The 13060-nt window shown below is 52.4% G+C and overlaps 1 protein-coding gene across 1 annotated transcript; it reads right to left on the minus strand.

The window, feature by feature from the left end:
* Positions 1-240: 240 nt before the first annotated feature.
* On the minus strand, positions 241-4845 carry LOC104283504 (lipase member M-like). The gene is made up of 9 exons (XM_009881683.1): positions 4744-4845; positions 4267-4384; positions 3606-3804; positions 3388-3497; positions 2946-3082; positions 1695-1841; positions 1143-1214; positions 656-721; positions 241-474 (listed from the first exon to the last, which is right to left on the minus strand). Exons 1-9 carry the CDS (start codon positions 4843-4845, stop codon positions 241-243), a joined length of 1185 nt encoding a protein of 394 aa, XP_009879985.1.
* Positions 4846-13060: the final 8215 nt, after the last annotated feature.

A 13060-nucleotide genomic window follows, 5' to 3' on the forward strand; every position in this document is an offset into this window, starting at 1 on the left:
TCCTGGTGATGCCCACCAAGCAAAGGGTTGGAGTTTGGCTGTGATACAAGAGTTTATTGCAATCTCTACTCACAGAGGGCATGCAGAAATTACATCATTACATTTAAGGCATTAAATCAGTGTTGAATAGGGAGATAGGAGATATTTATAAGAAGGGAAGAGCCGAGTGGTAGCCCTCACACAAAACCCGTGCACATGGGAAAGGGTGGCTCCTCCATCCTGGGGCAGTACGTGGATGGTTCATGGATTTTGGTCCATCAGAGCAACCAGCTGCCTGTACATGCGCTGAGGGGCGTCCTGACCCCAGTGGTGGTCGAAGTGGTTCCACTCGGGGAAATGCTCATGACGAACGAGGTTGGTGATGCGGGGCAGCAAGCGCTGGGTCTCCAGAGGAGGATTCACCCAGTCCTCCCCACCGCTCCACAGGGCAGTCGGCACCGTCATGTCTTCTATCCTGTACGAAGGAGGGGTGGCCTGGGAGGGGGAAAACGCTCCGGTTATTCGTGGGTTCTGACACTAATAACGCTAATGAATGGGGTGTGCTGCCCCTGGCATCCCAGAGACTTGGGCCACGCTGGCCACTGGAGGAGGCTACCCCCATCCTGGTCCTAACCAGCCTCATCCTCTGCTCCTCCTGCCACAAGTGCCCATTTACCTGTTTGTACTTCTCCTGGTTCTTCTCCCCATAGTCGAACTGCTTGAACTCCCCAGTTTTGGCAGTCTGAAAGGCAGAAGCAAAGGGTTAACCCCATGCAGGTAATATCCTGGATTAGTCCCACCGTGAGTAAAAGGCAGCAGCAGGTTCTAGGTGAGTGCTCTCTGCCCAGCACAGCCCTGGTGTCTAGGCTGGCACTTGCTGGTGCTCGTCCCGTGAGCTGGAGCAAAGGGGGAGTCCAAAAAAACATGTACCTGGGGTCCTCACCCAGGATAGAGACGGGCATTGGCCAGCCAGAAGCAGTAGCTAGCAGCCATGGCTTTTGAGACACCTTGGTGTAGCAAATTCAAATTAACTTTTATTGGCTTTGTCTGATTCTGCCTCCTTACCTGTCTCCAGGGCGAACGAATCAGCGTTGTAAAATACCACATTCACAGATTAAAAGAAAAAGCACTGGTTGCAGTCATTATAAAATCAGAATCTCTACCTGTCCCCAGTGGAGAAGAGTTTTTACTGATGTATAGTCTGGAAAATGAGCTAGGTATACATCCAGTCGGCTCTACGGGAAAAAGAAAATATTTTTTAAGTGAGTTGGGAATGGTGAAAATCTGTCTAGGCAAAAAAATCATTCTGTCTTGTAACTGCAATATAAACTTTATACTCTCCAGCAGCTTTATTCTGCTTAGAGCTAGGAGTAGCTTTTAAAGGTAAACCAGTTAACCACTGCTTTAAAATGGAAATACAACTGGTCCAGTCAATTTTTTTTTTTTTCTTCTGTAAACTTGTTGCATGTCAGAGCAAATGAGGCCGGAGTTACCTTTCCTTTGCAAACAAGACCACAAGGGATTCTTTCCTACCGAAACCTCCATCAGGTTTAACACCGACTGAAAGAAATCTCCAAATAATGGCTGCCTTGAAGAACGCTTTTCACATCTTATTTTGTGGGGGTTTTTTTGCTCATCTTTGTATCTCATTTGCTATCTCCAGGTGTCTAGGAAAACTGGAGATGGTTGTGACCTAAAGAGGCTGATGCACCTACCACGTTCAAGTTGTTCCTGTTGTACCCGCCAATAAGGAAGATCTCATTTTCACAGAGTTCTGCTGTTAGTGGGTTGCTGCATGTCTTGGCCAGGGTGGCTCTCTCCTTCCTCCCCACCAGAGTCAGCTGTTTTGTTCCAAATATTGCCTATAAGAGCACAAGGAAACAGGTCACTGTGGGTCCTGCAACACACATCCCCTCTCCACGAGAGATGCTTGTCTCCTGACAGTGCTGACAGGCAACTCCTCAATGTGGTTGTTGACACATTTGGGCTGGGCAGACTTTTGAGGAGGTTGACCCAACCTTCAGAGCAGCATGAAACCATCACCATCCTTTCCACGCCATGCTGTGGCCCCCATCATCCTGGTGTATCATCTCTAAGGTACCACCTTCCAAAGCTCATCCCAGGATGGCCAGACTCATACCACTCATCTGCCACCTCCGTTGACAGGTACTCCTCAGGAGGAGTTCATCCAGGGAGAGTGCCAGCTCACCTTCTAGCCCTTCTGGAGTGAAGGGTGGAAGGGAGGTGGTGTGGGGTTGCTCTGGGCACCTCCTGGACTATGGGACTGGGGCGTGGTGAGGTCAAACAAAAACATAAACAGGAATGATAGAGAGGCATGGATATTTTAAACAGTGACGTCTGCTCCTGTGAGGAGAGGCTGAGAGAGTTGGGGCTGTTCATGCTGGAGAAGAGAAGGCTGTGTGGAGATCTTACTGCGGCCTTCCAGTATCTGAAGGGGCTCCAGGAGACCTGAGGAAGGACTTTTTACTAGGGCATGTAGTGATAGAACGAGGGGGAATGGCTTTAAACTGGAAGAGGGCAGGTTTAGATTAAATGTTAGGAAGAAGTTTTTCACTTTGAGGGTGGTGAGCCCCTGGAACAGGTTGCCTGGAGAACTTGCTGAGAGCCCATCCCTGGAGGTATTTAAGGCCAGGCTGGATGTGGCCTTGGGTAACCTGGTCTAGTGGGAGGTGTCCCTGTCTATGGCAGGGGGGTGGGAACTCGATGATCTTCAAGGTCCCTTCCAACCTAAACCATTCTAAGATTCTATGATTCTGTCTGTGTTTGCTCAACTGTGTGGAGAGGAACATCCCTGCTGTTTGGGATCTTGAGATCGCTCCTCTCCCCACACGTGTCCCCAGCGTCTGCCGCAGGCATGGGCTGAGTGCACAGTGGCAACACAGGGGCTGTGAGTTGCCCAAAGCTCCTGGGTTTTGGTAGTAATAACACACAAACACCTCATGTACCTTCAGCACCATGTCTGGTAAATACGCTATCTTTAACACAGGGCCTTTCACGTGATGAAAGGTGTAGAGAGGAGCCAGCGCAAAGAAGAGTTTGATTTTCTCAGCCAGGTGTGGCATGCTCGAAAACGCTATGAAACCTGAAAAGCAGCAAGAGATCACAACGATAACCCCAACAGCAACAATGCTCATTCATGTCAGACCTCCTGTTTGAGACACAGGGTCTGAACAAAATGAAGCTGCAGTGCTCCTGGATGTGAGCACAGGCCAGGTTGGCTGGGCAAGATGTGGCGATCCTCTCCCATGCAGAAGGATCAAGGAGGCAGGTAAGAAAAGTGGCTGCAAGAGCCAACGCAGTCCCGTCCCCAGCAGTCTCCAGTTTGGGATAGATACTGCTGACCGTCTCCCGTAGCATCGCGGCACCCTGCTCCTCCTCGTCACTCACCCAGAGAGTTGCCCTGAGCGTGGCCGATGTAGAACAGTTTCTCCTGTCCAGTTTGCCTTAGAATGAAGTCCACCATGGCAGGGAGGTCATACATGGCCATCTCATGGAAGCTGAGGAGCAACAGGAGAAGCTGGCAGAGATGCCCGTTTCCCAGCCTCCCATAGACATCAGGTGGTTGGCAGCCCGGCATCCCAGCCCCGCCCTGGTGGTCTTCTCACCTGAAATCCCAAAACTGCTCTTGTTCAACAGAAAGGTTCAGGTGCCGGCGGGACCAGCTGTTGCCCCGGCTGTTTCCGATCCAGACGTCATACCCCGCGTCTGCGAGGATGAAGCCCAGGCTGCTGTTGGGGACGTTGTCCACCCAGTCGCCACCATCTAAACTGAACCCATGCACTATCAACACGGGTGCCCTGGTTCCTGAAAGAGGAGAAATCGGGTACTTCACACAAGAAAACCCCTTCCCATATAGAAATAAAATGGCCCTGTGCATCTTGGCATTATTTTCTGCAGTCTGCACATGAGGCATTCCCTTCTCCCATGACTTCCCTGGCTCTGCTGGTGCTTTTTTTGTTTGAATGACTTTTTCCATCTCTTGCCTAAGCTATCAGGAAACCTTGAACCAGGGCAAGGGGTTTGCTCCAGGGAAGGACCTGGGGCTCGCTGGGTTGTGCTGTCCCATCCTGGATGCACTGAAAAACTATGCTGAGCTCCTGCATCCCCAGGGATAGCTCAAGGCAGCTGGGCAAAAGCTTCTCATCCCTCTTTCAGCTGCCAAAACTGCGTCTGAAGGCACAGATGTTCACACTGGCCTCCCCTTGCACTCTGCCTCATCTCTAACCAGGATCACCGCTGCTTCACCCTCAGTGAAACCAAGCCCACCTGAGTGCCCAGCGTCCCCCTTGCTGTGGGGAATCCGGTTGAGGCTGAGGAAATAGCCATCCTCCGTCAGCACGTCATACTCCTCACTGGGATACCCATGGAAACGGATCTTCTGGCTCTGCAGGGACAATAGTCCGAAGCAAGAGAGTGAGCCAGTGGTGTCCATCATGCCACACCTGGCCCAACAACACCCACCCTCTCCAGTGTCACCTCTGCCTGCACACATGGGACCTGAAGGTCCATCTACGTTAAAAGAAGACCAGGGAGAGGCCAACCTCAAGCTGAGGGCATGAAGTGAGTGACACCCATGCAAAAATAGGAAACTCTTGTTACCCCAAGCCCCCCGGCTGACACCAGGTGCAGATGGCAGGGTGAGGGACAGGGAGAGCCTAGCTGGCCCCCTGGGGAGAACTTTGGGCACACCACCTGAGGTAGCCCAAGCCCTATGAGGGGTAGATTTGACCCCCTGGCACTTACAATGTTCATGAACTGCTCAGGGTTGTCATGGCTGACTCCAGCGTGTGGGACAGCACTGCCCAGCCCCTGGGCCAGGCACAGGGCCACCAGCAGCAGCCACATCTCGCCTCTCTGCAGCACCTGGGAGATAATGGAATTGGCATGAGCGTGATGGTGGGTGTGCCAAGGCACGAGCCAATGCTGTGAAGCTCCGCCATCGCTGGCAATGCTGCCAGTGCCCGGTGCTGCAACATGCTTTGGGCATTTTGAACCCAAACCATGCCAGCTGTGGCACCACACAGTACTCTCTGCCTGGCACTGGGCACTTGGCAGCATCCTGCAGCTCTGGCTGAAGCCAGCTGAGCAAGAACACCCAATGGCACACGGGTGATGAGGGCTGAGAGTCCCCAGGGGTCGCAGGTGATGAAATGGAAAGAGACCACATCTGGCCCGGGGAGCTCTGAGCCGGGCACAGCTGGGGCTGGTAGGGGCTCAGGGAAAGCCATGTCTGTGGCTGCTGTCCTGCCCTTTTGCCCTTCCCCAGGACACATCCTCCAGACACTACCAGAGGCTACCCAGATCTCTGGTTTGACCCCACAGAGCTGCTTTTATGGTCTTTTATGCTTTTATGGTCTTTCATGCTTTTAAGGTCCCTGCCTTGAGGGTTAAAGCCCACTGCTACTGCCGATCATCACCTGGCACAAGTGAGTCCCCTCTCCTGGTGGAGGTGGCTGCTCTGCAGAGGGGTGACCAGCCTCTGAGACCCCATTGTCCGCCTGAGAGCCACATCCACACCGTGCAGGTGGAGGACCACCGGCTTAAGCTTTGCATTTGTAGAGGTGTCTTAATATGTCGGCATTTTCTCCCACCAAAATCCACCTCCTAACACTTCCCCATCCCTTGTGCAGTTAGGAACTCACCCCAAGCATGTCTTGCTGACCCTTCCCTTCTGGCCCTGGTCCAGCTGCAACTGCAGTGTGGGACAAGCCACCTCCAGCCACTCCCTCACTGAGGAAAGCATCATTTCCCTAAAAGCATCCTCCCCCAAGCAGGAGGAGCTGTGTCAGAGCTCTGTTCTGCAGTAGCTCCCCTGCTCCATCCCTGCCTTTGATGGTTGTCACCATGTGCTCCTAGTGCGCCCTGCCACCCCCAGCACCTCAGCCCAAAGGGATCCAGACTTCAGGACAGGTCCAGCAAAGTCCATTTCCCCGGTGAGCCTGTTGCAGGAGCTAGAAAAGATTCTGTCCCTCCCAGATGAGGTGTCTGGGTGCGTTTTCCCAACATCCTTCTAGCATGGAAAGGTCTTCCTGGGCTGCTCAGGAAAACAGGGAACACCTACCCACTGCACACCACCCTGTGGGCAACAGAAAAAAATCACTATCACACATTAAAATGAAGTGTCTACTCAAGTCTTGCTCTGTGCTCAAGCACACCACCAACATCTTGGTGCCTACATCTCCCCATGCAGGTGAGGATGTCCTGGGGTTAAATTGCTGCGAGGTCAGATTGTCCTATGATCTTGTAGACCAACAGCATTGCCAAACCCAACCTCCCCTACTGGCACTTGTCCTGTCCAGCTGCCAAACACCAGTGGCCACAACTGCAGGCTGGATCCATTGGTGCAAATCACCATTTTAAGGTGCTTTCAGTCTGTAGTCCCTCCAAACTGCATGTGGAAGGATGGTAGGAAGGACAGCAGGAAGGAAGGAATTACAGTGGCAACCTTCTCACCAGGCTCAATTGCACACAGACGCAGGCAAGACGTTGCAGGCCATGCCTGAGGACATCCGAGACAGACCAAATTACTGAAATAGCCACTTCAGCAAGCAGTGTGGATTACAAGGGATCAAGAAGCCAAGCCTGCACAGGAATTAGGAGACGCCGGAGGGGACCTCCCCACGCCAGGTATAACAATATACTTCCCAGCGCTGTTTTCCTGTTGCAAAACCCACCCCGAGTTTTCATACCAATTGCATTTTCTTGATGAGCGTGCCACTTCAGAAACAGCTTCTTTCCCTTGGGTCTACACCTTGGCTTTCAAGGCTTGGCTGGACAAAACCAGGCCTGGCCTTGAGCTAGCACTGGGGGTGATCCTGCTCTGAGCAGGAATTTGCACCAGAGATCTGCAGAAGTCCCCTTCAAAAAGCCGTGGCTGGGCTGGACCCAGCCAGAGCGGCCTTTCCCCATCCCCTGGACAGAGAGGTCTCCACCCCCGCCGAGCTCTGCCCCCATGGTCCATCTGCCCTACATCTGCAGCCAGCCCTACACATCGTGATATGTAAGAGAACCTTCCACTGCCCCATGATCAGCAACGGCCCGCAAGCCCGTGGTTTCTGTGACACGTGCCTGGCTCACAACCCTGCACATTTTGTGACGAGGACTTCCTCCACCCAACACCTCCTGAGCAGTCGCACTAAGATTTCCCATATGTCTTGGAGGTCACCGCCATAGCTGAAGGCTCTGCGGCCCAGATCAGTGTCATCCAGATATTATGGTGGTACACCACGGTAGCCATGACCTGTGACAAGCCGTGCCACAAAGCCCACAGGTGGCAGTGAGAGCACTGACAAGCATTCAGCCACTTACAGAAGCAATTCCTTCTGGTATCCCGAGAGTAAGGCCTTTGTAGCAAAGGAAGAAGGATTAGTCACGGCGCATACCTATGGCATTCAGCAAGCACTAATAGACTCTTGGGTTTAGGTGTAAAAACACGGTAGGAACACATGAAGACCAGCCAAAATGACAGTCCTCGCCTCCTGCACCTAAGCCCTGGGGTCACGCAAGTCATCAGAGTTGCGTCCATCCCCAGGTACGCAGCATGGTCGGCAGCCAGCCTGCCGTGGAGCAGCCCCTGGTCCTGCCCCAGCAGGGGAGGACTTGGCAGAGGAGATGTCAGCTCACCGCCTCACAGGGGACCTGCCCACGCTGCCCAGCAAGCCTTGCCTCCACAGGGCTCAGCCACAGGAAGACCATCTCCTCCAGCCCCCGACTGCCCATCTCCAGCTGGTGCAGCCACATGCTTCCACGCTTCAGAGCTTCAGCACCACCTGATGGCACCCCTAGGCTCAGACCCCGGGTGTTTTGGATCTCTCAACTCAGCTGTGGGTCCTCCCACCACTTGCCTCCAGCACCAAGTCAAAGTATGTACCAGAGCACATCAACAACTTCAAAGAGTCCAACAGCACCTTCCTCAGAAGAGAGGCTGCAATGTGTCCCATCATCCAAATCCAGAACTGCTGTCTCTCATGGCAAACTGCTGCTCAGCTGTGAGTCCCTGGGCACAGGCAAACAGGACAGAGGAGAGCAGAGATGGTCTCTGCTCCTTCTCAGAGGTTCCATTCCCCACACATCAGCCCTAGGTAATCCAATCAAGCCAAAGCTAGAGGTGCTGGGACACCCCATGTCTTCCACACAGCCAAAATGGATGGAGACCCAGGAAAACGTCTAACCACAGCCAGGAGGACTCACAGCACTGCCTCAGCTCACTGGGAAGCACCAGAGCTCATGCTTGCAAAAACCAGGAGCTCGGATGTAGAACTGCAAAGCAGAACCTTCAGAGGACACTTTAACTGCGATGGTGACCAAAATGCCCAAGTTCTCCAAGCATAAAATGAACAACTGGAGGGATAATAAAGCCTCTTGACTCCGTTGTGATCCTTTCTTTCAGCAACAGTCTGGGCTAGAAGGAAAGCACGCATTGCACATCAACCTGACCTGCTGCTCCAGGCCCGTCCGTGCAGTCAGGAGAGTCAGCGGCGCTGAGCGAACCTGTCCTCTCGGCTTATAAAGACACATGGAGAGGTTGGGACTTGTCTATCAGCATCTGAAAGCACAGTCCCTCTCCAATCATACCGCCCACTCTTCTTCTCCAGGCTGATGATTCAGACGTGGTGTCCCGAACCCCAGGGAGCACAGCAGCAAAGCACCACATCTTGAAGGCAGATAATGAGCTGTTGGGCCATGTCCCCATCACTGGGAACACCCAGGCCTCGTGGCATCCTGCAATTGGGAGCTGCATTTTTGGCATACCTCTGCAGAGGGATTCCAGCTGCCTGTCTGTGATGTGAAGGGCAACCTGCTCTGCGGTTGCCAGACAGGTCACCGGCTGCTCACGCTTGGCTTTCCTTGTGTAGGTACCTGTTGGCAATGCATGTCAGCTCTGCATGCCAGCAGCAGGCACAGGGATGACCACGCTGCCTAGAGGAGGTGGCACAACCATGCCTGGGATGAAAGGGAAGAGGCAGAGCTTACCCAGGAAAGGAGGAAGAAATACCAGGTTCACATGACATGGATGGTCTGACTTTCGTCAGTGTGGAGATCCCAAGAGTGGAAGTCCAAAGGGTGCAAAGCAAACCTGACATGGAGAGGCATGACAGTCAGCCCTCCACAATGGCTCTGTGTCCACAGACCTCTTCAACCACATGTCTTCCAGCCCCATCACCTCTCCTGGCAGGAGAGCAATGGTGGTGGGAAGGGACCTCTGGGGTCTGCATCCCAGCCTCCCACTCACACAGTGGGACTCTCACCAGAAGTTGTGGCTCCGTCTAGCTGAGGTGGACCCATGTGACTGCAAAGCAGCATCCAGGAAAAAGCCAGGTGGAGGAAAACAAGCATAATCAGCCTGGCATGTGGGACAATCATCCCTGAGCCAGCAATTAATGTATTAACGGTTTCTGGTCTACCCTGTATTTCCCAGCCCCTGTGCAGTGCTCACTGAGAACGAGTACTGGGGTCCCATCTGGGTGTACTTCTCCCATATCTCTCATGGTTGAGATATCGGACCTCTCCACTTTCTGCCAGCTGGGGAAAACAGGACAGTCAGCATGGGAGCTGCTCAAGGTCACCGCCCAGATCCTCCCTTCCTTGCACCACCCCGTGGACCTTCAAGAGCTTACTGAGAAGCTGGGACCCCCCTTTCTTCGGGTGGTATGTGGGTATTGATGCACAGACCAAAGCACAGTGGCACCTGCTGCCAAGCCAGGGCCAGTGGAGCCCTGGGACAGCAGGCTCGCAATTCATATGCCCCAATGTATCACCTTTGACTACGGTCCCTGCACGTAAGACAAATAATAAGATCTGAAGTATTGGCCATAAACACTGATTTGAAAGTCCTCTCCCCATGCCACAGCCCTGCTCATACCTTCCCTGGGCATTTAGTACCAGCCACTTCTGGAGACGTGTCTGCCCTGGCCATGCTGTTGTGCCCTCGGTTTTGAGATGCTTTTGGCTGTGACTTTCATGGTAGCAAAGACCTTAAGTAAGAAGGGTCCCTCCTGCCTGTGGGTTGTGCAAGTCCCAGGAACCGCAAGTCTGACAGGGGACTCCCAGTTGGTGCCCTGATCTGAGCGAGCAACAAATGTGTTTTACCAGCGTCAGGTCTCCACAGGACAACCAGCAAGTCAGGCTCTTTGCAGGCAGCTTCGAGTCCAAAGCCTGTGATGCAGCAGGTCATCTGGGTTAGAAGAAAGCACAGACCAGGACCGAATTGGAACCCACTCATTTCACAGCGCAACCATTCGATACTCAAGTCAGGCTGCATCATTTCCAGGGCCAAACCAGCCTGACTGGAGAAGACCCCTTTCACACACGGCAGCATCATCCGCTCCGTGGTTGCTTAGTTCTTCTTGAATTAGGGCACCAGCACAAACACCACCATCCTCCCTGAGAAACAGAGCAGCCCATTCCCATGCAGTGGGAGGATCTCCATCTTACCAACTAATATGTTTGGTCAGTGCTCCCAAAACAAGTAGGTTTTGCTCTTGCACCAGATTGCTCCAAGGTGGTGACTGCAGGCTGTAGAGATGTCCTGCCCTGTTTTCTGTGAACCGAGCTTACCCACAGCCCCAGAAGGACAGTATCACCTTGGTTGAAGGAGCTCAAGGAATGAGCATCCAGGTTCGGAATCAGCTCAGTAGAAGACACAAAGTCTCATGACTCTTTTGGGTTGGTATCATTGGCGAGCAGAATATTTCCTCTGGCAGTGCAAAATGCCTCTGGCTTGGATGGACCCACGCTCACTGTGGTTCTCGCCGACAGAATTATTGTTTGTTTGTTTTCCTAAATTTAAATGCCCACATGAAAGAGCAGGATGTGGCACTTTGCAAGAGCTTCGGTTAATTACAGGGCCTTTGGGCGCCGTTCCCCACACCCAGCCAAAGTCCTGGAGGAAGTGGGCTGGTTCGATAACTCAGTGCAAGGCTGTAACTGCCCAGACGGCGTTTCTTTGAGCACAAATGTCACAACTCAGATTCCGGGCTCACGGTGCTGATAGCACAGTCCAAGCAATCCAAAAGGCCGCATTTATTTGCCTGCAAACTTGTCCCGTAGCCTTCTTCTAAACTCTTCTACAGTGGCTTGCGCAAACCAGAGCATGTATCTCTAGTGCTTCTGGCGGATACAGCATGTTCAGCAGAGGAGGTTTAGTGCTTTGAAAAAAGTGGAGAGGACACAGTGCAAAACTAGTTTGGGGGGTTTTTTTGAGTCACCCAGAGTATCGAAGAAAATGCAATGAAACCCCAAGGAAGCATAGAAGACTTGCAGGAACACTTCCACCGACTCAAGCGCCTACGAACGTCTCTGCCAATGACCTTGCTGCTCACCATGCTCCTACTTGGACTGGATGGCCAAGTTGGCGGCCTCTCCTGCCTTGAAAACAGCTATATAGAGATGGCAAAATACCGGGCTAGGAACGCCCTGCCCTGAGTGACCTTGCAGGCAGCATCAGGCATGGACCTGACACAGCAAAGGTGGGCATTCCTAAAAGAAAAGAGAGTGAAAACCATGCTGAGGAGTGCCATAGAACAAAGTAGGCATTTAATCATCTACTTCACCAAGGAAAAAATCCAAGGCTCCTTTTATGCAAGATGTTGTACCTTGCACTGAAAGCCTCAACCACGGGTACCCGTGAAGAATGTAAACACAAGTAAAGGGTTAAGAAGTGGCAGGGAAAGCCACCAGTGTGCAATAATGAGAGCAGAAGATATGCAAGGTATTACTGGCTGTCAAGAAGGGGAAGATTTTGCAACAGTTTGCCGTTTGGGGCAAGACACTTTTGTACTCTAATGACTTCTACCCATCCCTGAAGCATTACAGGAATGGTATTTCCTGCATCAACGTTCCTAGTGTTGTCTCGGGAAAGGTCAACATAATAAATTATCTCTTGTCCGGTGCCCTGCGGAACAAGATCAACAGCTGGTGAAAGGTCCAGCAATACAGCCAGATTTTAGGGAGAAAAAAATTCTCAGCAGATGTAATTAAGCACTGGAAGAGGTGCACAGCATGTTGGTGGGATGTCCATCCCTGGAGATGCTCAAAACTGAACAGGGCAAAGCCTTAAGCAGCCTGATCTAGTTGGAAAATCACCCTGCTTGAGACTTGCTAGAGACTAGAGACCCCCAAGCATCTGTCCAACTTAAACTGTGTGCCTGTCTGAGGAAGACTAGTGAGCAGAAGCTCAGCAGGAGAGATGCTCCAACTATTGATTGACACATATGCACACTGTTGGACCAGAGGATTGCTAGACAGATGAGGAAGCCAGCAGGTCAAGAGAGGTGATTCTGCCCCTCTACTCCACTCTCGTGAGACCACACCTGGAATATTGCATCCAGCTCTGGAGCCCCCAACATAGGAAAGACATGGACCTGTTGGAGCAGTTCCAGAGGAGGCCACAAAGATGATCAGAGGGCTGGAGCACCTCCCCTATGAGGACAGGCTGAGAGAGTTGAGGTTGTTCAGCCTGGAGAAGGCTCCGGGAAGACCTTATAGCAGTTTTCCAGTATCTGAAGGGCACCTACAAGAAAGCTGCATGTAGTGATAGGACAAGGGGGAATGGCTTCAAATTGGAAGAGGGTACATTTAGAAGAGATATTAGGAAAAAAAATTCACTTGAAGGTGGTGAAGCACTGGAACAAGTTGCCCAGGGAAGATGTGGAGGCCCCATCCCTGGAGGTGTTCAAGGCCAGGCTGGACGGGGCTTTGAGCAACCTGGTCTAGTGGAAGGTGTTCCTGGCCATGGCAGGGGGTTTAGAATGAGATGGTCTTCAAGATTCTTTCCAACCTAAGCCAGTCTATGATTCTATGAAGTGTCCTGAGCAGAGGCTTCAGTGAGATTAACACCCACAGAGGAGTTGATCAGGAGTTTTGCAAGGTGGGGACAGCCAGGACTTCTGTGCTGAGCCACCCAGCTCCACAAAGCAGGGTCCTGTGGCAGCTCAAGTGCAACAGAGGCTGTTGAAAATACAAAGGAGGGCACATGGCTGCATATGTCTGAAGGCGCCCATTGTGTGCCTGAGCTCCCCAAGCGCCTCCTGCTCAGCAGAAATGTCCAGCTGTCCTCTAG

The sequence above is a fragment of the Charadrius vociferus genome, unplaced genomic scaffold (genome assembly GCF_000708025.1).
Source record: "Charadrius vociferus isolate BGI_N301 unplaced genomic scaffold, ASM70802v2 scaffold390, whole genome shotgun sequence".
NCBI lineage: Eukaryota > Metazoa > Chordata > Aves > Charadriiformes > Charadriidae > Charadrius > Charadrius vociferus.

What these genes read in the sequence shown, in the direction of transcription:
- LOC104283504 (XM_009881683.1), bottom strand. Translation starts at nt 4,845, where the DNA reads ATGTGGCTGCTGCTGGTGGCCCTGTGCCTGGCCCAGGGGCTGGGCAGT. An exon ending in GAGCAGTTTTGGGATTTCAG is followed by an intron (nt 3,498 to 3,605) that starts GTGAGAAGACCA and finishes GTTGCTCCTCAG; the next exon opens with CTTCCATGAGATGGCCATGT. An exon ending in TACCAGACATGGTGCTGAAG is followed by an intron (nt 1,842 to 2,945) that starts GTACATGAGGTG and finishes GTGCTCTTATAG; the next exon opens with GCAATATTTGGAACAAAACA.